The sequence below is a fragment of the Zonotrichia albicollis genome, chromosome 22 (genome assembly GCF_047830755.1).
Source record: "Zonotrichia albicollis isolate bZonAlb1 chromosome 22, bZonAlb1.hap1, whole genome shotgun sequence".
Classification (NCBI taxonomy): Eukaryota; Metazoa; Chordata; class Aves; order Passeriformes; family Passerellidae; genus Zonotrichia; species Zonotrichia albicollis.
In genome coordinates this window covers 10,702,441-10,725,613 of record NC_133840.1, presented here as the reverse complement: position 1 = coordinate 10,725,613, position 23,173 = coordinate 10,702,441, and the positions used below count along the sequence as shown (strand labels likewise).

Below are 23,173 nucleotides of genomic sequence, written 5' to 3'. Positions count from 1 at the left end.
GGGCATGAGACACCCTGGGACAGAAAGTTTGGTCTCTTTCATGGAATCACAGAATGTCCTGAGCTGGACGGGACCACAGGGATCATCCAGTCCAACCCCTGGCCCTGCAGAATCCCATCCTGGGCATCCCTGGAGCTCTGGCAGCCTCGGGGCTGTGCCCATTCCCTGGGCAGCCTGGGCAGTGCCAGCACCCTCTGGGGGAAGAACCTTTCCTGAAATCCAGCCTGAGCCTTCCCTGGCCCAGCTTCCAGTCTGCTTTTCCTGTCCCCACAGCCCTGCAGTGCCAGCCCCTCTGCAGGGGACAGCAGAGCCAGTCAGGGGCTCTGGCAGCTGTGACAGCTCCCAGGGACAAGGGGGACAGAAGAGCACCCAGTGCAGACTGAAGCCACATCTCTGACAGAATCCCCTCGTTTTCTGAGCATGTTTGGATACTGAGCTCCAGTGGAGGAGTCCTGCCCACAGCAGCTGGAACTGATCCCTTTAAGGCCCCATCCCAAACCAGTCTGTGATTCCATCAGTACTGGTTTGGGGCCAGAATGTGTCAGTGAGTGTGTGCCGAGTCCAGGATATTGATACACCCAGTGGAAGGATTCTGTATCCTCAGGATGCTGCCCTCAGCCTGGGCAGGCTCCCTGGTGCCCTGTCCTGGCACTGAGGGGCTGCAGGGCTTCGGGGGTGGCCTGGAAGGATTTTAGCAGGAATTGCCCAAGGGGAAAAGGCTGGGCTTCCCCTGGCTCCTTCTGCCCCCCTTTGCCCTCAGGAGTTTCAGGAACAGGAGGCTGCTCCTGACTTGCATTTTGGGGACCCTGGGAGCTGCCCCTCCAGCCAGGCTGCTCTGTGCACAGAGATGCACCAGACCCACAGCCTTCACTGCCACCCTTCTGAGCTGCCTCCTCTTCCTCTGTGTTCTTCTCATGGCTGGAGTGGAGTAACAGCTGCTTTTCCTGGAAGCACGGAGTGTGGAGCATCCCAGGCTGCTTTAGATTGTTAAATTCTCACAGCTTAAGCTCTTTATTTCTTGTTTTGCTGTGCTTATGAGAGGATCTCCTGGGGCCCTATTGTACAACAAATACAAATAATCCATGAATAAAGCAGCCTGGCTGTTTGTACTGCTGGCAGTCTGCAAGGATTGCTCCCAGATAACATTTTGGGATATTACTCATTTTGATCTGTGCCTTCTACCAGCGTTTCTGTGCTCAACAACACTGCAGAGATGTTGCCCTCTGGAAAGAGGCTTCTCCAGATTAATTTCTGATTTTTCTACCTGTTTGCTGGCTGCCTGTGGCAGTTTCAGTTTCCTTCCATGCTGTCCCTGCCCAGCCATGGTGAGTTGCTGCAGGTGCTGCAGTGGTGCACACCCAGAGGCTGCAGTTATTCCTTGTCAGTGCTGCCCTGGGTGAGAAGCCCTTTAAATTCACTCATGGCACGTTCAGTTTTATGAAGTCCTTGACCTTAAACTTGTGAATGAGTTGGGATGTGGATTGGAGAGTAGTAAAAGGAGATTTAAATGGAGAAAGGCCCACTTCCCTGCATGGGAGGATGTGCTGCTCTCGCTGGGGGTGCTGTGGAACAGGACCAGTTATGTTAAATACAAACTGGTAGTTACTGGTGCCTTGTGGCTGCTGCACTTGTTCCCCACTGGGAGCTGCCCTTTGGGGAGCCAGTTCTCATTAATTGGTATCCAATCACTGCACTGATGGGGTGTGGGCACTGCAGATTTTCCTCCTCAGATCTTTTCCCTCCACCTTCTTCTTCCCCTGTTATGTGCAAGCACCATGTTTATTTTTCTGTATTAGCTCCTCTACTGTTCTCCTCTCCTCAGTAATTAACAGTTGATTTCCTGCTTGTCTCTTGACCTTTCTTTTGCCAATCCATTCAAATCACAAGAATTTCTTGTTCTTTAAATATCTGCTTAAATGCCACTGGTAGAGGTCAGCTGGTTTGGTTCTTGACATATTTGGAAGAGGATGTTCCTGGTGTTCATTTGTTTCTCCTCTGGTTATTTCTTAGTAAATAACCTGGAAGGTTTGCATAGAAAATTGGTGTAGAAATTACTTTTTCCCCATGGAACACACAGAGATGGGTGGTAGGTGAATGATACATTGATTTTTATAGGGAGGACAGAATTCACTGATGTGGGAGTCAGGCTCTGAAGGACTAAAATGTTCCTTTTCTGGGCACCCTGTGCCAGGGCCTGCCCACCCTCACAGGGAGGAATTTCTTCCTCCTGGTCCTGTCCCTCCGTCCCTTGTTCAAAGTCTTTTTCCACCTTTCCTGCAGGCTCCCTGCAGGTCCTGCAAGGTCACAATTCAGTCACCCCAAAGCTTCTCCCGTCCAGGTGAGCATTCCCAGCTGTGCCAGCCTTTCCTCCCAGCAGAGCTGCTCCATCCCTCTGCCCATCCTGGAGCCTCCTCTGTGTGGGAACCCAGCACATCCCTCTGGCTGTCCAGGATGGCCAGGACCCTGCCAGGGGGCTCAGAGACCCTGGCACAGAGCACAAAGCACCTGTGGGTTTGATTATGACCCATGGAGCAAATTACCAACCTTAGATAAAGATCTGCAAGTCACAAGAGTTTAGGTAGAATAATAGTGAAGTTATCACAGGGTGAAAAAGTAGATATTGAGGTTTTTAGAATGGGGGTTCAGGAGGCAAAATGGAGGGAACTGGGCATGTCCAGCCTTTCTCCTTCTTCTTCTTGGCCTCCATCTTCTGCTGTGATGGTGGCACTTCTGGATTGGTTTAGAGCAGAAGCTCACTGTCTAACATAGGTGATAGGTATTGGGAAGTTATTGTAAACATTGTACACGTAGTTTTTAGTATGAAGACATAGCACCGTCCTGGGGGCAGGCAGAGTGCCTGGAACTGTCCTGCTGGATGGACCTTGTCAGGGCAGGAGAAAATTTTTTATAGATAAGATACAATAAACAACTTATAGACCGAGAAATGAAGAGCTCCGACTCATTCTTCAAGTGCTCAGGCTGGGAAAAGAGACTTTTAACAATCTTGGGGTTGCAGTGACCCAAAAAGCCCTGAGACCTCTGGGCTCCTCCAGCAGCTCCAGCTCCTGCCTGTGCTGGGCCAGGGCTGGGGCAGCTCTGCAGGTGGGGGCTCACCTGGGCACAGGGGCACAATCCCAATCCCTGCCCTGCTGCCCTGCTGGGATCAGCATTTACATTTTCCAGTCCATTTTCCGCTGTGCAGGGACAGCAAAGGAGTTCATCCAAACTGCAGATTTGTCAGAAAATTGCTCTATAAATAAAAATGAATTCCAAAAATAAGTGAAATAAAACAATCAGTAGAAGATGAAGGGGAGGGGAAGGACGGAAACGAGCGGATGTGAGGAGTGAGGAGTGGATTTGTTCCATGGTCAAGTGCTTGTGTTGAGAGGCCTTTTGTCACCAGTGACTCTTTGGAGAGCAGCCCTTGGAGGGCAAATCAGAATAACTCCAAGCAGAGGAGTTCTGGGAGTGCTCTCTGCCACCCCCCCAGGAGGGAATTGGATCTGGGAATCTTCTCCACAGCTCCTGACAGGAGGGGACAGCCAGGAGAGTCGGGCTGTGCTCCAGGGAACAGGGACAGGAGGAGGGGGAACAGCCTCAGGCTGGGCCAGGGCAGCCTCAGGGGGCATTTTGGGGAAATTTCTCATGGAAAGGTTGTCAAACACAGAACCAGGCTGTGCAGGAGGTGATGGAGGGATATAACAGCCCTGTGCATGTGGCACTTGGGGACATGGCTCAGGAGTGGCCTTGGCAGTGCTGGGGCAAGGTTGGACTCGATGTTTTGGGGGCTTCTCCAACATAAATCATTCCATGTTTCTGTGAGAGTTCCCAGTGCTGGTGATCCAGCTGGAGGCACTGAAACACCTGAAATTCGTGGGGAGGTTTTGTACCTGGGGAAGCAAATCCAGGAGAGAGACATTTCCTGCTTATTGTGCCAGGGAGTTCAACTCCTGTGCCAACAAAGTGCCTGGGGTCTGAGGTCTGCAGAGGGAACATTTGTGTGGCACCAGCTGCCTCAGCCCAGGTGCTGTGGAGCAGATTCCTAAAGGAACAGGTTTGCTTCAATCTCTGAGTTCTTGGAATAAAAGGATGATTTAATTTCTTTCTCCTGTTTGAATCTGTGTGCAAGATGGAACATCTTCCCTGGGTCAGAATGGGATGTTAATGGGATTTTTCCTTTGTCCCTGGGTCAGAACGGGATGTCAGTGGGCTTTTTTCCTTCATTCCTGGGTCAGAGTGGGATGTCAATGAGATTTTTCCTTTGTCCCTGGGTCAGAGTGGGATGTTAATGGGATTTTTCCTTAATTCCTGGGTCAGAGTGGGATGTCACTGGTATTTTTCCTTTGTCCCTAGGTCAGAATGGGATGTCAGTGGGATTTTTCCTTTGTCCCTGGGTCAGAATGGGATGTCAAAGGGTTTTTTTCCTTCATTCCTAGGTCAGAATGGGATATCAGTGGGATTTCTCCTTCATTCCTGGGTCAGAATGGGATGTTAATGGGATTTTTCCCTCATTCCTGGGTCAGAGTGGGATGTTAATGGGATTTTTCCTGTATTCCAGCAACAACGCACTGTTTACAGGCTGACCCTGGTGAAAGCTTGGAACGTGGATGAACTCAAAGCTTATGCTGACCTGATATCCCTTGGGAAACCAGACTTCATTGAGGTCAAGGTGAGCTGCACTGAGCTGTTTTAGTTTTTCCAGCAGTGTTTTCCATTGTTTTGTCCCCATTTCCCCCCTGCCTTTAGCTTAAACTTTCTGAGTAAGTAAAATTCTTCTGAAGTGAATCATAACAAACTCCTCTCTTGCTTTTAATATTAGTGAATAATAATTAATTCACATTCAGGTGATGTTTTCTAGTATCCTGTGTGTACCTTTGGAGCAGGTTTACCTGTGCCACAAGCCAAACTTTGTACTAGCCAGCCTCAATTTCTGCCCAACACAATCATCACTCTCTGGCCTTTTTTTGTATTTCTGTGAAAACAAAGATAAATAGATATTTCTTCTTTGTATCAACTGTCAGTTTACACAAAATATTCCAGGTTCAGCTGGTAGTTTGGGTAGGGTTTCCCATCCTGGTCTTGAGTTTTGCCAGGGGAAAGGTGAAAGGTTCAGTGATGTGTTTGTGTTTGGGTTTGAGGGCTGGCAGCAGATGTGAGATGCAGCAGGGCAGGAGGGGCTTTATCCTGGGCTTAATCAATTCAGCAGAGACTGTAAAAAAGTTACAAACTTATTAAAAAACACCTTCCCTCATGCTCTGAGCATTTTCCCCCAGCAGCTCCTGCAGAGCAGCACAACTGTTTGTACAACTCTGTGTTTGTGCAGTTCTGTTACTCCTAGACTCTCCTTTTTCTTTCGTTTCCTTCTCATTTATAATTTTTTTAAACTTTCTTTCATTTTTCAACCTTTTAAAAAAATGTTTTTCAACCTTTTTTTACTGCTGCTTCGAAGGAAAAGCCTGGATTTTGCTGTGAAGGTTTGATACCTTCTGTCAGCACGGAGAGCTTTCCTCTCTGGGTGTGCTGCTGAAGTTGGGAGCTTCATCCAACTCGGGTTTGGAGTTTGGTTTGGGAAAAGCCCCTCGGTTTTCCACCTTCCTGGGAGTCTCCCTGGCTGTGCAGGATCTGCCAGGGAGGGGAGGGCAGGGATGGGGCAGGGATGGAGCAGAGGCTGTGGGCTGGTGCTGCTGAGGCTGCTCTGCCCAGGCATTAATGTCAGTCGGTGAGATGAGGCTGTGCCAGTCGATGTTCCAGCAGGGAATCCCCCAGGAACTCTCCAGGGCAAACATCTGGCCCTGCAGGGCAGGGCTGCTCTTCCCTCTGCTCACAGTGCCACAGTCCTGCTCTGCCCTGCAAAAATCCTGCCTTGCTCTGCCAAGGAAATACATGGGGGGTGGTCACAGGTGTACTCCTGGTGCTCTTCCAGCTGGGGTAGGGATTATCTGGGTCTCTGAGCCCTGTTTGGGGGAGCTGGGACAGGGATTTATCCAGATCTCTGAACCCTGTTTGGGGGAGCTGGGACAGGGATTTATCTGATTTCTGAATGCTGTTTGTGGGAGCTGGTGGTATCCCTCACAGGGATATTCATCACAGGGGTATTCCTATCTCTAAACCCTGTTTGTGGGAGCTGGGACAGGGATTTATCCAGATCTCTGAACCATGTTTGGGGGAACTGGGACAGGGATATTCCTGGATCTCTGAATCCTGATTTTGAGAGCTGGCACAGGGATTTATCTAATCTTTGAAAACCCTGTTTGTGGGAGCTGGGTCAGGGATATTCATGGATCTCTGAACCCTGTTTGGGGGAGCTGGTGCTATCCCTCACAGGGATATTCATCACATGGATATCCCTGGATCTCTGAACCCTGTCTGTGAGCCCTGAACACAGCTCCCCTGTGAGCTGGGACAGGGAGGGGCTGGTGACATTCCCAGAACCCAGCAGTGGGATGGTGGCACTGGGGGTCCAGCCTCACACTGTGCTGATCACACAGCACTTGGGACTTGGTATTTTTGATGGAAAGTCATTTTTTGTGTTCCTTTGGGAAGGAAGCACATTTGGGGTGTGGATGGGCCTCAGCATTCCTTTCTGCAGCCCCTCAGGTGTCAGGGGAAAAAACCAAGGAGCAGGTGGTGCTCAAAGCCAACCAACAAAGAGAGATGGGGAGATTCTGCAAAGCTCTGCCCAACAATGGGGCTGAGCCTGGGGATTTTGTGGCTGCAGATTTGGGATAAATGATGTCCGTTTCAGATGAAGGCAGCTAATCCAGTGTTGCTCCAGAGAGACTCACTGGGTGGATGGAGAGAGATTTAGATTCTTGCAGGGCTTAATCCTTGTTCTCATTTCCATGAGTGCCTCACAGGGCTGTAACTCTGTGGGACCCCATTCTCCCACTTAAGCCAATAGCAAAGGAAGACTAAGTCATTAAAATGCATCAAATTGATTTATTGCCTTAATCTGTTCTAATGCCAGTGTGTCACTGTCACACTTGTACAGAGCTGATGGTTGTATTTAAGGTCTGGAACGTGCCAGAACTCCTTTTCTTCCCATGGTGCCCTCTTTGGGTTCTGAAAGGCAGAGGTTTGTTTGATGTGCAGCATTTTTGGGAAGGGAACAGAGCTGGGGAGGGTGTGGAACCCCAGGAGGGGCTGAGGGAGCTGGGCAGGGGCTCAGCCTGGAGCAAAGGAGGCTCAGGGGGCCCTTGTGGCTCTGCACAGCTCCTGACAGGAGGGGACAGCCGGGGGGGTCGGGCTGTGCTCCAGGGAACAGGGACAGGAGCAGAGGGAACGGCCTCAGGCTGGGCCAGGGCAGCTCAGGGGGGATTTGGGGGAAATTTCTCACTGAAATGGGAGGCCAGGCCCTGGCACAGCTGCCCAGGGCAGGGGTGGAGTGCCCATCCCTGGAGGGATGTGAAAGATGACTGGACTGGCACTTGGGGCCATGGGTCAGGGTGAGCTCAGCAGTGCTGGGTCAGTGCTGGGCTTGATCTTAGGGGTCTGTCCTTGCTGAATTCTAGAATCATGGAATGGTTTGGGTTGAAAGGGACATTAAAGCCCATCCAGTGCCACCCCTCCATGGCAGGGACACCTCCCACTGTCCCAGGCTGCTCCCAGCCCTGTCCAGCCTGGCCTTGGGCACTGCCAGGGATCCAGGGGGAGCAGATCCACAGCTGCTCTGGGCAGGGTGAAGCTCTGGCACTCAGCTCAGAGCAGTGCTGTGAGCTCCAGCCTGAGCAGAGCCTTCCTGCTTCCCCCTGCCCCCCTGAATTTAAGGAAGGAACCCCAAGCTGCCGGGCTGTCCCTTTGTCTCATGGCACGGTGTCTGAGGGCAGGGCTGGGGCACTGCAGGGATCAGGACATGGCACAGAATCTTCCCAAGCCTTTGGGAAGGTTTCCAGCCATGAGGAAGCTCTTTCCCTGCTGATTTTCCTGCTGATTTTGTTCATGTAGTTGGATAATCTCAGTGTCCAGCCCAGCTCAGGCTGCAGCTCCTGCTCTGCTGCCTGAGGCTTGGCTGCACAATTGAAGTGAACACGTAAATGTGTGCAAGGAAGGACCAGGGGGAGGTGTCTGTCCCAATCTGCTCACTCTTGTCAAGTTAAACAGTAAAGATTATTTAATTGCTTAAAATAATGAGGAAAATGAGCTGTGCCTTAATGAGTTTTTAATTGCATGCGTCAAGAAGCGATTGCCCCCACCTGTCCAACACCCATTCAGGGTCCTGCTGCCATCTCAGCTGGAATTTAGATAAGGAGGTGAAGCTGAACCTCCCCTTCTGGTGCCTGCTGTGAATAAACCGAAACAATGTATGATTTCCACACCTGAAAAAAGACCAGCATTGGCCGCTTGCTGTTAGAGAATCCCAGAATGGTTTGGGATGGACCTGCAGGACTGAATCCCACCACTCCCAGCACTGCCACTGTCCCCAGGTGTTAAATCCCTCCAGGGGTGGGCACTCCAAACCTCCCTGGGCAGCTGTGCCAGTGCTGAGCCCCCTTCCCATGGGGAAATTCCTGCTGCTGTCCCCCTGAGCTGCCCTGGCCCAGCCTGAGGCCGTTCCCTCTGCTCCTGTCCCTGTTCCCTGGAGCACAGCCCGACCCCCCCGGCTGTCCCCTCCTGTCAGGAGCTGTGCAGAGCCACAAGGGCCCCCTGAGCCCCCCCTTCTCCAGCTGGTTGGTCCCAGGTTGGCCCTGGTGGTCCTGGAGGACTTTTCCACCCAGGATAACTCCATGGTGTGACCCTGGAGCAGAGGGGGTGGTTCAGCAGTGGCCGCTCCTCTCTCAGCCCTCACAGAGCTCATGTGAGAGCTGGGATGAAGGGCTGGGGTCTGTGTTTGAGTTCAGATTTTCCCAGGAGGAGTTCTTCCACTTCCAGGGAATCCCTGCCCATTTCCAGGCAGTGCAGCACCCTCTGCCATGGGTCTGGAGAGGAGATTCTGGGGCTGTGCTGCACAACCAACCATCTCCAGTCCTCCCTGCAGGCTGAGGTGGCACAAGGGACTGATGGCCTTTGTTAAATCAGCTTGAAAGTGATGATTAAAAGCAGCCAAGAAGTTGAATCCTGGCTGAACCCCCTGCAGCAGGAGCAGACGTGTGAGGCCTTGTGGCTGTGATTTGGGGAGTGCTGCTGCTCAGCTCAGGAGTGTTTTCATTGCAGAGATGGCAATCAGCAAGGCATTGAGGCTTTTTATGTTTGTCTGGGGTCACAACTGGCCCAGATTTCAAACAGTGTCTCTGTCACTCAGCAGCTTGGCCTACACTTTGTTCTCTCTTCATTTGCACGAGCCTCAATTAAATTTATAATTTGTGGGCCTGGAGTGAAGAGAATTGTTTTGTTCAGTAATTAAATTGGGAAGTCTGGAGTGTGAGGGGAGAAACAAAGCACTGTCAGCTGTAGCTGTTTCCTTCAGAGCCCTGGGGATTGAAGGCATTGCTGGCTGGCTGCATCCCGGGGCAGGAATGTGCTTCCCTTGCTTCGCTCAGCTCCAGCAGCCACCCTGGCACAGGCTGTGGGCAATGCACTGAAAATCAGCCCTGGCCCAGCACAGGCAGGAGCTGGAGCTGCTGGAGGAGCCCAGAGGAGGCTCCAGGATGGGCAGAGGGATGGAGCAGCTCTGCTGGGAGGAAAGGCTGGCACAGCTGGGAATGCTCACCTGGACAGGAGAAGCTTTGGGCTGACTGAATTGTGACCTTGCAGGGCCTGGAGGGAGCCTGCAGGAAACATGGAGAGAGACTGGACAGGGGATGGAGGGACAGGACACAGGGAATGGCTCCCAGTGCCAGAGGGCAGGGATGGATGGGATGTTGGGAATGAGGAATTGTCCCCTGTGAGAGTGGGCAGGCCCTGGCACAGGGTGCCCAGAACAGCTGGGGCTGCCCCTGGATCCCTGGCAGTGCCCAAGGCCAGGCTGGACAGGGCTGGGAGCAGCCTGGGACAGTGGGAGGTGTCCCTGCCATGGCAGGGGTGGATGAGATGGGATTTAAGGTCCTTTCCAACCCAAGCTATTCCATTATTCCATGATTCTGTGAGCTCCATAGCATGCCCAGCTCTGGATTCATCCTGGCAGAACCAGGGATGCTTTTCAAAGGCTTCTGCATTTCAAGGTACTTGGCCTGAGCTCTGTGGATTAGGCTGCTCAAAGCACCCTCATTAAGCAGGTAATTAAGAGGCAGAATCGTTGCTGTTCCTGCCGCAGGGAGGTTGGGGAGAGAGCTCTGGGTGAACAATGGGATCCTTTCCTTTTTAATTCTTGATGTCTTAATAACTGTCTTCGTGTATTACTGCGGAGCAGAACGTGACCGCCCTCATCAGCTCCGCACGGGTTTTAAGTGCTATCAGCTGTTAATTAACTCCAGTTTGAAGAACTTGGGGAAGTTGAAAGCTGCTTTCCTTCGGTGTGCTGGAAGCTGATTCCCATTGATTTGTGCTGGGAATTAATCAGCCAGCCAAGCACTCACTTATTCCTTTTGCCTCTGTGCTTTCTTAGCTTGTAAACGATACCTTTGTAGTTTACTGAGAGCATGAATCACACTGGAGCTTCTGAAGAATTTTCCCCCTCTATACTCATCCATTTTTCATGCTACTCAAATCATAATCTGGATAATGAGTGTTGGGAGAATATTGCTGTGTGTCTCCAGCTGAACTTTGGGGAGTCAAACCCTGATTTGTGTGGCTGGCTGCTCTGATAGAACACTGACTGATAGAGAACAAACATGTTTAAACTCTGGGTTCAGACTTACAGAGCTGGGCTGAAAAACCCTGAATGAACATCCCTGGCGAGCACTCCCTGGCTTGTGGCCTGTCAGCCTTCCTCCAGGCTGGCTCTGAGGAAGATTGATGGGGGAGTCCCTCATAAATTTATGGGTGAGAAAATAATTGCTTCCAAAACTTGTACAGTTCCCAATTAGCCCTGGGCTGTTGCTCCTGCAGCCCTGTGTGTGCTCTGTGCTCTGGGTGACAGTGTTGGCAAAGCTGTGTCTGCACATTCCATGTGCAAGGAAATGCAGGTGAATCAGGAATTGGCAGCTGGAGCAGGTGCCATGGCCATGCCACACATGAACCTGGATGCAAATTCCACTGACAGAGGTCAAAGTGTTCTTCCCAGGGGAAAAACCACAAGCAGGCCAGACACAACATCCATAAAAGTGTGTTGTAAAGGCTGGTGCTTGATGGGATTTTGTGACTGGAATAGAAGAGCTCAGCCCAAGAGCAGAGGGGGTGGAACAACCCAGAGAAGGGAAGAGGGGCTGGGGGTGTCTGGAGGAAAAGCCCTTTGTTCTCTTTGCTCTCTGAGCAGCTCTGGGATCTGGTGTGTGATTTCTCAGGGATGGCAGATGAATTGCTGGGAAATTGGCAGTGAATTACTTGATTCAGGAGGAATTTATGGGGATCATGATCCTGGCTGTGAAATATGTTAAAGCAGACATTAAAGGACGCCCTAAAGCTGAGCAGGGTCTGCGCCCCAGGTGGGTGACACTGAGTGCTCGGTGCCCACTGAGCTGCTTGTGCTGTAAGGGAGGCAAATTACAAAGGAGGCAAATTACAAAGGAGGAAAGGAAAAAGGAAAAAGGAAAAAGGAAAAAGGAAAAAGGAAAAAGGAAAAAGGAAAAAGGAAAAAGGAAAAAGGAAAAAGGAAAGGAAAGGAGGAGAGGAGAGGAGAGGAGAGGAGAGGAGAGGAGAGGAGAGGAGAGGAGAGGAGAGGAGAGGAGAGGAGAGGAGAGGAGAGGAGAGGAGAGGAGAGGAGAGGAGAGGAGAGGAGAGGAGAGGAGAGGAGAGGAGAGGAGAGGAGAGGGAGAAAAATGAAAAGAGGGACATAAAAGGAGAAGCAAATCTGAGGTCATGGCTGAGACTAAATCAGTAATTTAGTAGGTTCAGGTGATCACATTTCCCAGTTAGGAGTAGCTGGTCCCTGAATGGTGAGGCTGGATAAGGAAGGCCTGGACGTGGCACTCAGTGCCCCCACACCAGTGGGGACTGGTCACAGGCTGGACTCGGTGATCCTGGAGGGCTTTTCCAGCCTCAGGAATTCTGGGTTCAGAGGCTGAAGGTGGTGGATGGGCTCGGGGAGAGCTGCAGGTGTTGCAATCCCTGAGCAGTCCCCCAGAGCAGCAGTGCCATGTCTGGCTCTGTGTGGGGACAGAGGGACACAGAGAGTCCTGCTCTGGGCTCCCCATCCATGCCTGGCTGGGGTTTGGGCAGGAGCTGGAGCAGGAGCCCCGTTTCTCTGACACCCTGGGGTCTGAGGGCAGTGTCCTTGAACAGGGTCACCTCTCAGGGGCACTTCTGGGGGTGCCTCCAGAACATGGCCCAGAAGCTGCTTCCCAAAGCTCCAATGGAGGAAATGAGCTGTGTGTCAGTGTCTGCTGTGCCAGGGGTGCTCCCAGTGCCCAGGGTGGGCACAGCCCACCCAGGGACCTGCTGGCTTTGGGCACAGGTGGGGCAGGGCAGAATCCACAGCCTGGGCTGAGATGGAGGAGGCCCAGAGCTCTGTGGCACATGGACAGATCTCTGGGAGTGTCCCATTGCTTGCCCATGAGACTCTTCTGGACCTGTCGCCTTTCCAGCCCCAGTGACCTTCTCCAAAGTCCCTTGGTCACTTGGGAGCATCCTGCCTTATCCTGTTAAAGGATCAATCCCAGCCTGTGTATCACTGCAGGAGGGACACCTGGCACAGTGCTTTGGGGACACCTGGCACGGTGCTCTGGGAGTGTGTCACTGCAGGAGGGACACCTGGCACCGTGCTTTGGGGACATGTGGCATGGTGCTCTGGGGGTGTGTCACTGTCACTGCAGGGGACACCTGGCACAGTGCTTTGGGGGTGTGTCACTGTGTCACTGCAGGAGGGACACCTGGCATGGTGCTTTGGGGTGTGTCACTGTGTCACTGCTGGGGACACCTGGCACAATGCTCTGGGGTGTGTCACTGCAGGAGGTACCCGGTTTGATGCCATCTCCAATCTGTGTCCGTGCCGTGGGATGGGAGGCAGAGCCGGCAGCTGCAGGGTTTGTTGGGCTGGCACTGCCAGGGCTGGGGAGGGCCGAGCTGACTGTCCTGTTTCCCTGTGTCCCCAGGGTGTGACCTACTGTGGGGAGAGCTCGGCCAGCAGCCTGACCATGGCCAACGTGCCGTGGCACGAGGAGGTGCTGAGCTTCGTGCAGGAGCTGGCGCGGCTGCTCCCGGACTACGGCATCGCCTGCGAGCACGAGCACTCCAACTGCCTGCTGCTGGCCCACTGCAAGGTGAGCCTGCCTGGGCACAGCTGTGCCCTGCTGCCAGCTGCCTGCTGCTCCAGTTATCCATCCACAGCTGTTTGGGCTGGAAAAGCCCTCTGGGGCCTTTGTGTCCAGCCAGCGCTGCCCCGTGTCCCCACGTGCCACGTGCACACCTGTGTTAAACCCCTAAGGGCTGGGGACCCCTCCATTGTCACTGCAGTGGGCCCCCAGCTGGGTAATAATTAGCACTGACCCCATGATTCACAGAAGGCTGATCAATCTATTTATTATATTATTATTATTAAGAAACCCATTGCTTTATAGACAGTTATAATACAGCTGGATTTTTACTTCAATCCAAAACCATCACCATTGGCTAATTAAGAGACCACCCTTTGGTAAACAAACCTCCATAACACATTCCACATGTTCACAACAACATGGGCAGCAAGTGAAGATAAGAATTGTTTCTCATTCTTTTCTCTGATCATCTCACAGACTTTTGCCAGCACAAAGTTGTCTGTTTCTCTCTGTGGCCAGAGAGCTGCAGCCACAGCCCATTCCAAAGCTTCCCAAGCCTTTCCAGTCACTGGCCAGGAGAATCCATGGTGTGCCCCAGGATTCCAGCCCTTCCCACCCCTGAATGCCACTCAGACCCAAGGGATGCTCTGTTATTTTCCTGTTGCTCTGAGCCACCTCTCCAGAGGCAGAATCACCACATTTGGATCAGAGAACCACAGAACCATTTGGGTTGAAAAAGCCCAACCACCCCCCCAGCACTGCCCAGGCCACCACTGCCCCATGTCCCCAAGTGCCACCTCCACAGGGCTGTTAAACCCCTCCAGGTATGGGGACTCCAGCCCAACAACAAATTCCAGGAAGGAATTTCCCCCAAATCCCCCCTGAGCTGCCCTGGCCCAGCCTGAGGCCGTTCCCTCTGCTCCTGTCCCTGTTCCCTGGAGCACAGCCCGACCCCCCCGGCTGTGCCCTCCTGTCAGGAGCTGTGCAGAGCCACAAGGGCCCCCTGAGCCTCCTTTGCTCCAGGCTGAGCCCCTGCCCAGCTCCCTCAGCCTCTCCTGGGGCTCCAGGCCCTCCCCAGCTCTGTTCCCTTCCCTGGACACCTCCAGCCCCTCAGGGTCTGCATTGCCATGGCAGCTTCTCTGGGCAGCCTCTGCCAGGGCCTCACCACCCTCATGGTAAACAATATTCTCTTATATCCAATGGAAATCAGCCCTGCTGCTGTTTAAATCCATCAGCCCTTGCAGTGGGTCCTGCTGGAAAGGTTTGTCACAGTCTCCCCTTCAAGTACTGGAAAGGAAATGAAATGAAATACAAGTGAAATGCAAAAAAATTTTTAAAGGCTGCAGGAAATGAAAAATAATGAGTACATATTTGCTTTCAGAGCTTCAGTAAAGATTAATAGGACAGCAGAAAAAGATAATAATGTGCCAGCTTGGCACCTGATGGAATTGTAGATTCCTGGAATGCTTTGGGTTGGAAGGACCTTAAAGCCCATCCCATTCCATGGCAGGGACACCTCCCACTGTCCCAGGTGCTCCCAGCCCTGTCCAGCCTGGCCTTGGGCACTGCCAGGGATCCAGGGGCAGCCCCAGCTGCTCTGGGCCCCCTGTGCCAGAGCCTGCCCACCCTCCCAGGGAGGAATTTCTCCTGAATATCCAATCTGAACCTTCTTTGGAATCTGCAAAGGGAGCAGCTGGGAAGGAGCAGAGAAAACCAGGACACCTGGCAGTGGTTGTGTTTGATCTCACCTTAAATTGGCTTTATTTACAGTCTCACTCCTGGCTGTTGCCACTGGCAACTGTTCCTGAGAAAGCAAAATCTCCTTTTGCATTGTGAGGTCCAGGAAAGCAAACAAACAGATTGCAGAAACCTTCTTGAGGCAGAATTTAACTAACACCATTAGCAAAGAGAATAAATTGGTACCTGTCCAGGAGGAATTCAACAGCTGCTTCTACTTCCACAGCCATTAGCAGAGGGTGTCTGTGGGAAACAATCTGTCCTCGGTGCTAAAATAGCTAATAAAAAATAAATTTATTTCCATTAGAGTTTAATTTTTGAGTTTCAGGCTCTAGTGGAGAATATAATCTGTCAGTGCTTATTATTTGCAGGAAACTTGTGCTCTGGGATTGATCAAACTGGAGTGAGTAATTGCAAAATCAAAGGGGGCTTTAAAAAATTAAGCAGTTGCAGGAAGAGTGTGATAAAAATCATTAAGAAATGTGATTTATTTCACTGTGTTTTCCTGCGTTTGGAGGTGTCCAAACAATGCTCCTGATGAGTTTAATGCTGCCATTGAATGCCAGCCTGTGGGAAGGAGTGTGGGAATGTCAGGAATGATCCATCCTGCAGCTGCTGCCTGGCATGGATGGGATCATTGATTGGCACCTGCCTGTGGTGAGTGACAGCTCAGCAGTGAATGTCTCTCTTGAGGGCAGGCCTTTAGGGAGGAAAGGGATTTTAAGGAAAGCAAACTGCAGGGTTTGTGTCTGGTGTTATTTTCTCTCTCTGGAGGTCACAGGTGGTGCTGAGATGGGAACTGGGGCTCCTGGGGCCCTTCAGGGTGCTGAAACTCTCCTGTTCAGCCTCCAGGTCCCTTCCCACACAGATACTGATTTTCCCTGCTGGCCAGCAGTGGTTCTGCTCTCTGGGAGCCCTCAGGGGAGGATGGGTCCCACTTGAACCTCAGAGAGCTTTGGATCCCAGGGGAGCTCAAAAAGTCCTAAAAACTGAGTCCTCACAGCAAGATTTGGATTTCACATAGGTCCCTAAAGGTCACCCCAGAGAACAGTGCTGTGCCCTGCTCCCCTTGCCCTGAGCATCCACCTGTTACTGGGATTTCCTGGCTTTGGGGCCCTGGGTGTCAGCTCCTCACATCCCAGACTGGTCTGAGTGGGGAGGGACCCTAAAACTCATCCCACCCCACCCCTGCCATGGCAGGGACACCTCCCACTGCCCCAGGCTGCTCCAGCCCCATCCAGCCTGGCCTTGGGCACTGCTGGGAGCTCCCCTTCCCTGCCCCTCCTGCATCCTCCTCCTCCCAGCCTTGCCCTCGTTCCCATCTCTCTGCTGTTTGGGCTCCCTCCTCTTTGATTCTCTAGCAACACTGCTGAATTCTTGAGTAATTCTCTTTGCTTTTGAGTAAATCCCATAAACCATGGTCACAAAAATGGGATTTATGGCATCACTTTGAACTAATGGGCTGAGTTATCAACCCCACAGCAACTTTGTAATGGGACAGTTAATTCCAGGGACCTTTTCCAGAGGGAGGCCTGAGGCTGCTGCTGTTCCTGGCTGGGACAGTCAGTGCCCCCTCAGCACCAGAAGAGCTCCTGAGAAGGGGAAGGTGCTGCAGCTGCCTCGCAGGGAGGATTTCTCTGAAGGAAATTCAATATCTTGGTCATTTCTGGACTAAATCCCTGTGCCCTGTGGTGCTGGATTTGCTTTCCATGTGTGTTCCACCCTGTCCTTGTCCCAAAGCACTTCCAGCCCGTTTTGCTCATTAACCCTTTTTCCCCTGGAGCAGGTGGTTGTTTTCCAGCTCCCTGGTGCTTTACAGCAGCACTTTCTGGCCAGTTCAGTCAGTGCTGTGTGTGCTGCTGAGGCAGGCTGAGGCACTGGGATCCCAGAGCTCTGGGGCAGGACAGGAGGGTTCCTGTCTGAGCAGGACCCCAGGGCTGGTTCCCAGCTCACAGGGTGGCGTGAGCAGGGTGGGCTCAGCACCCTGCTGCCATCAGCCCTTTGTGCTTTAATTAATCTGACAGGCCTGGGATTGATTAGAAAAGCTCTCCAAAGTCCAACTGGCACCCAGCAGTGTCCCCGTGTGCCACATCCACACACCTTTGGGACACTTCAGGCATGAGGACTCCACCCCCGCCCTGGGCAGCTGTGCCAGGCCCTGACCACCCTTTCAGGGAGGAAATTTTCCCTGATCTCCAACCTGAACCTCCCCTGGCACCATTTGTGACTGTTTTCCCTTGTCGTGTCACTTGTTCCTGAGAGAAGGGACCAGCACCCACCTCCCTGCAGCCACAGCCAAGGCTGCAGCAGCAGAGTGTCCCTCCCTGGCTCCAGGCACTCCCTGGGGCTGCAGGGGCAGCTCTGGGCTCCAGCCCTCCCTCCCTGTTGGATGTGGTCTGGTTGTGTTCTCCAGCATGGCAGGGGCACCTTGCCACCCACAAAGGGACTGAAGGGCTGCTGGGGGCATCCCTTCAGTAAGTTCATTTCCCATACCCAAACAGCCTTGTGAGGGTGGGCAGGCCCTGGCACAGGGTGCCCAGAGCAGCTGGGGCTGCCCCTGGATCCCTGGCAGTGCCCAAGGCCAGGCTGGACAGGGCTGGGAGCACCTGGGACAGTGGGAGGTGTCCCTGCCATGGCAGGGGTGGCACTGGGTGGGATTTGAGGTCCTTCCCACCCAAACCAGCCCAGGACTCTGTGTGGCTGTAGTGCTGGGCAGCTGTTGGGGACAGGGAGCAGCCTGGCCAGAGGTGCCCATCCCTGTCCTTCAGCCACAGAATCCCCAGCCAGGAGGGACTTGGCCTTTCCCTTGCAGTGTGGGCACAGCTCAGGGACAGGCACTGCAGTGTTCCATGCTGAGCATCCCAGGCTGAGCATCCCTGCTATATTTAGGGAGGAAGAGGAAGCACTTCACTCCCAGCTGCACATCCCCTGCCGAGGGCTGCAGCAGGGACACAGAGTCCATCACGTTCAGTTCCTTCCTGCCTCTGTCCTTGGGAGAGTGGGAGCTGTCCTTGGCATCCAGGGACAGCACCAGGGGAAACCAAACCTGGAGGAGAGGTTCACAGAGAGATGGAAGTCAGAGGCTCACAGAGGGTGGAATTGCAGGGCTGCTCGTTGTTCCCAGCAGATCCTGGGATCTGACGCAGAGCAGGGCATGGCGTGGAGCCCAGGTGGGGACAAGGTGACCCCAGGTGAGGACAAGGAGCCTCAGCAGCCAAGCAGCCTCCCTAGAGCAGCTGTGAGCAGGGAATGGTGGAGTTCCCCAAGGTTCTCTCCCTCTCTCCTGGCCCCTGGCAGCAGGGAGGTGGCTCTGCTGGCCTGGATGTGTCAGTGATGATGAGCAGCTCTCCCTTGTGCTGAAGTTACCCAACTTCCATCCCTGGGAGTGGGAGCTGCCTGGTGGAGCCTGGGCAGGGATTAAAAGCCCCAAATCTGCCATAAGGAACCTTCCCTTGGAACAGCACCCTGGGGTCAGGGGATCAGCACAGGATTCCATGGGCTCAGCTCAGGGCAGTTCAGGTTGTCCCACTCTTTGGGGATCCAGAACAGTGAATTCCATCTCCATGTGGAGGAGTTCCCTGTGCCCTGACACCTCTGCTGGCTCCTGAGCATGGGCTGAGGTCACTGAGGGTGGAATTGCAGGGCTGCTCGTTGTTCCCAGCTAAACCTGGTGGGAATTGTGCTGCTGGCTGCTCCCAGATCTGTCTGCAGAGCTGCTCAGGGATTCAGGGCTTGGCTGTTCCCAGGGCTGTGCCCCTGTGCTGGTTTTCCTTCAGCCCCATGGATTGGGATGTGGAGAGGCTCAGCTCTGTGTGCCTGGCATCCCAGTGCTTGTAGGAACAGTCAGGGAATGGTTTGGGTGGGAAGGGAGCTAAACCCCACCCAGTGCCACCCCTGCCATGGCAGGGACACCTCCCACTGTCCCAGGTGCTCCCAGCCCTGTCCAGCCTGGCCTTGGGCACTGCCAGGGATCCAGGGGCAGCCCCAGCTGCTCTGGGCACCCTGTGCCAGGGCCTGCCCACCCTCACAGGGAACAATTTCTCATTCCCAATATCCCATCCAGCCCTGCCCTCCTTCCTCTTAAGGCCATAATTACCATCTCTTACCTCACCTGCAACTTAGAAACCAGCTCAGTTCCCTCCTAAAGCCTGAGGTTGGGATTATAATTCAAAAGGAGGAACTTGCAGGGTTTTGCCAAGCACTGTGACCCTGTTCAGTGTAATTTCACACAATATTTCTCCTTGTTTTGCTGAGTGACTCCAGTTCAGTCACTTCCCCTGTCAAACAAAGGGAGCCTTAAATAATTGTGAGCCTTAATGAGGTGAGAAAGGGGGTCATAATTCTGGAAATTATTTGTTTGTCTTGGAGAGCTGGTGCTGGCAGGTGGTGAAGCGTGCTGTGTTTGATGGCAGCTTGTGGGAAGGTGCAAGGCTGCTGCTTTATCCAGGGATGGGCTCAGGATGGAGCCACCCAGATCCAACCAGTGCCCAGGGAAGTGGCCACTGGTGGGCACAGGGCTCGGGGCTGGCAGCCACACCTGGAGGGGGACCTCAGTCCTGGGTCCCAGCTGGGCATGGTGTCATCTCTGCTCTGACAGCACCTGATCATTCCCCAGATCCTGCTCCAGGCCCCCAGATCCTGCTCCAGCCCCTCTGGTATTTTCCAGGTCCACAGACGAGGGAGGAAATGATGAATCTGACTCCATGTTCTTAGAAGGCTAATTTATTATTTTATGATATATATTATATTAAAGAATACTATACTAAAACTATACTAAAGAATAGAGAAAGGATACCAATGAAAAACTCGTGACTCTCTCCAGAGTCCCCACACAGCTGGATGGTGATTGGTCATTAATTAAAAACAATTCACATGGAACCAATCAAACAATCACCTGTTGGATAAACAATCTCCAAACACATTCCAGAGCAGCAAAACACAGCAGAAGCAAATGAGATAATATTGTTTTCCTTTTTCTCTGAGGCTTCTCAGCTTCCCAGGACAAAAATCCTGGGAAATAGGATTTTTCAGAAAATATGACGGTGACAAACCCCCACAGCTCCTGCTTCAGCCCAACCACCTCCTTCCAGCCCCCCCAGCCCCTCCAGGCCAGGGGTGCTCTGTGGTGCCAGGCTGGAGAGCTGAGGGAAGGAGGGATGTTGCTGTTCAGGGTTGGGAATGAAGGATGTTGCTGTTTTAGGGTTGGGAAGGAGGGATTTTGCTGTTTGGGGTTTGGAATGAAGGATGTTGCTGTTTTGGGGTTGGGAATGAAGGATTTTGCTGTTCAGGGTTGGGAAGGAGGGATGTTGCTGTTTTGGGTTTGGGAAGGAGGGATGCTGCGGTTTTGGGGTTGGAAATGAAGGATGTTACTGTCCTGGGTGGGAATGAAGGATGTTGCTGTTTTAGGGTTGGGAATGAAGGATGTTGCTGTTTTGGGGTTGGGAAGGAGGGATGTTTATTTTTGGGGGATGTTGCTGTTTGGGGTTGGGAATGAAGGATGTTGTGTTATAAGGCTGGGAAGGAGGGATGTTGTTTTGGGGTTGGGAATGAAGGATGTTGCTGTTTTAGGGTTGGGAATGAAGGATGTTGCTGTTCTGGGGTTGGAAGGTGAGTTCAGTGGGGCAGGCACAGCAGGGTGGATCTGTGGGATGGCATTTCCAGCAGCTGGGAGGGCCCTGAGCACAGCTCAGTGTCTGTCTGTCTGTCTGTCTGTCCCTGTGACACTCCCACAGAGGGGTTTGGGTCACAGGCTGTGTGCACCAAGTGTTTCATTGGAGGCTTTGGGGTTTTGGTTGGTTGTTTTTTGTGTGGCGTTTGGGTTTGGTTTGGGATTTCTTGTGGGGCTTCTTTTGCATTTGTTTGTTTTGTTTTGGGGTTTGGTTTACTTTGGGAGGAGTCTTAGTCTGCTTTGGGGGTTTTTTTGGTTGGTTTTGGTGAGCTTGGGTTGGTTTAGGGTTTGGTTTGCTTTGGTGTGATTTGGGTTTTTTTTGCTTGGTTTTGTTTTTTTCAGGTTTATTTTTTGGGGAAGGAATGAGTTTTTCTCTGGTATTTCATTTGGGCTTGGGGGTTTTTTCCCCTGTTTTAGGGTGTTTGGATTTTTTGGGGGAATTGTGTTTTTTGTTTTGTTTTGTTTATTGTGATTTTGAGTGTTTGTCTTTGGGGGAGCTTTGTGGGTTTTTTCTATGATTATTTTGATTTGGAAGGGGCAGGTGTTGTTTGTTCTGGGTTGGGGTTTTTGTTTGTTTGGGGTATTTTTTGTGGGGCTGCTTCCCCTGCTGGCTGCTGATTGTTATTTTTGGTGTATGGTCTTTAAAACTCTGTGAAAATTCCTGGATTTAACCATTAAAATCCTGCGCATCCCCCAGGGAAAATCCATTTGTTGGATTTGAGGACATTGTAGCCTTGAATCCTCAACAGGACAAGAGGGAACGGCCTCAGGCTGGGCCGGGGAAGGCTCAGGGGAGATTTTGGGGAAATTTCTCACTGAAAGGGTTTGTCAGGCCCTGGCACAGTTGCCCAGGGGCTAGTGGCAGTGTCCCTGTGCCTGGAGGGGTTTAACAGCCCTGTGCATGTGGCACTTGGGGACCTGGGGCACTGGTGGCCTTGGCAGTGCTTTGGGGGGTGGTTGGGTGATCCTGGAGGAGTTTTCCAAGCCCACTGTTTGCAGGATTCTCACCACAGAGGAGCTCTGGGGTCTGCCCCACTCCCCCTGTGCTCCCCAGGGAATTGGAGGGCAGCACAGCTCCGAGGAGGGGAGTTCTCCATGCAGGATGGACCCTGTGCTCCCAGCCCTGCAGAGCCACCATAGCCTTTCCTTTCCTTTTCCGTTCCTTTCCTTTCCTCCTTTCCCTTTCCTTCCTTTCCCTTTCCTTCTTTCCCTTTCCTTCCTTTCCCTTTCCTTCCTTTCCCTTTCCTTCCTTTCCCTTTCTTCCTTTCCCTTTCCTTCCTTTCCTTTCCTTCCTTTCCCTTTCCTTCCTTTCCTTTCCTTCCTTTCCCTTTCCTTCCTTTTCCCTTTCCTTCCTTTCCTTTCCTTCCTTTCCCTTTTCCTTCCTTTCCTTTCCTTCTTTCCCTTTCCTTCCTTTCCCTTTCCTTCCTTTCCCTTTCCTTCCTTTCCTTTCTTCCTTTCCCTTTTCCTTCCTTTCCTTTCCTTCCTTTCCTTTCCTTTCCTTTTCCCTTTCCTTCCTTTTCCTTCCTTCCTTTCCCTTTCCTTCCTTTCCCTTTCCTTCCTTTCCTTTCCTTCCTTTCCCTTTCCTTCCTTTCCCTTTCCTTCCTTTCCCTTTCCTTCCTTTCCCTTTCCTTCCTTTTCCCTTTCCTTCCTTTCCCTTTCCTTCCTTTCCCTTTCCTTCCTTTCCCTTTCCTTTCCTTTCCCTTTCCTTCCTTTCCTTTCCTTCCTTCCCTTTCCTCCTTTCCCTTTCCTTTCCTTTCCCTTTCCTTCCTTCCTTTCCTCTTCCTTTCCTTTCCTTCCTTTCCTTTCTTTCCTTTCCTTTCTTTCCTTTCCTTTCCTTTCCTTTCTTTCTTTCCTTTCCTTTCCTTTCCTTCCTTTCCTTTCCTTTCCTTTCCTTTCCTTTTCCTTTCCTTTTCCCTTTCCTTTCCTTTCCTTTCCTTTCCTCCTTTCCTTTCCTTTCCTTTCCTTTCTTTCCTTTCCTCTCCTTTCCTCCCTTTCCCCCTTTCCTTTCCCTTTCTCTCTCCCCTTCCTTTTCCCCCTTTTCCTTTCCCCTTCCCTTCCCTCCCCCCTTTTCCCCTTTCCTTTTCCTCTCCTCGAGTGAGTGCCTCAGGAGGAGCTCCTCATGCCAGTGTGTTGGCTCTGAAGGAAATACAACATTACCTTGCTAGACAAACTATTGGTTTTAGCTGCTTCCATTGCTCAGCATTCCCTGTGTCACAGCCCAGCCTCTCTCCCATATTTATCCTGTCAGATACACCTGGGATTATTCTCAGCAGTGCTCCTGTCTGGGGGAATGTAGTGCATGGTGCTCCTGGATTGTCCTTAATCTGTGCACATGTTCCAACCCCCCAAACTGCCTCTGCAAATATATTGATAAGAAAAGCAATCTGGAGCGTGGCTCTTCTCCTTCAGGAATGTTGATGGATTTCAGGAGCTGCTCCTGCTGCAGTGAGAGCAGCTGTGAATCCAGTGCCAAAGAGACGTGATGGAATTGTCCTGCTCTGGGCCACTCCTGGCAGTTCAGGAGCAAAGGGAGGCTCAGCCA

At 52.2% G+C, this 23,173-nt stretch overlaps 1 protein-coding gene across 6 annotated transcripts in view; it reads left to right on the top strand.

Annotated features, from left to right (window-relative positions):
• TYW1B (tRNA-yW synthesizing protein 1 homolog B) overlaps positions 1–23,173 on the top strand; it is a 121,793-nt gene that overhangs the window by 72,468 nt on the left and 26,152 nt on the right. For all 6 annotated transcript variants that reach the window (XM_074557272.1, XM_074557271.1, XM_074557269.1 and 3 more), the window contains 2 exons: positions 4,559–4,669; positions 13,065–13,232. In XM_074557272.1, the coding sequence (XP_074413373.1) occupies positions 4,559–4,669; positions 13,065–13,232 (279 nt within the window). The remainder of the gene's footprint in view (positions 1–4,558; positions 4,670–13,064; positions 13,233–23,173) is intronic.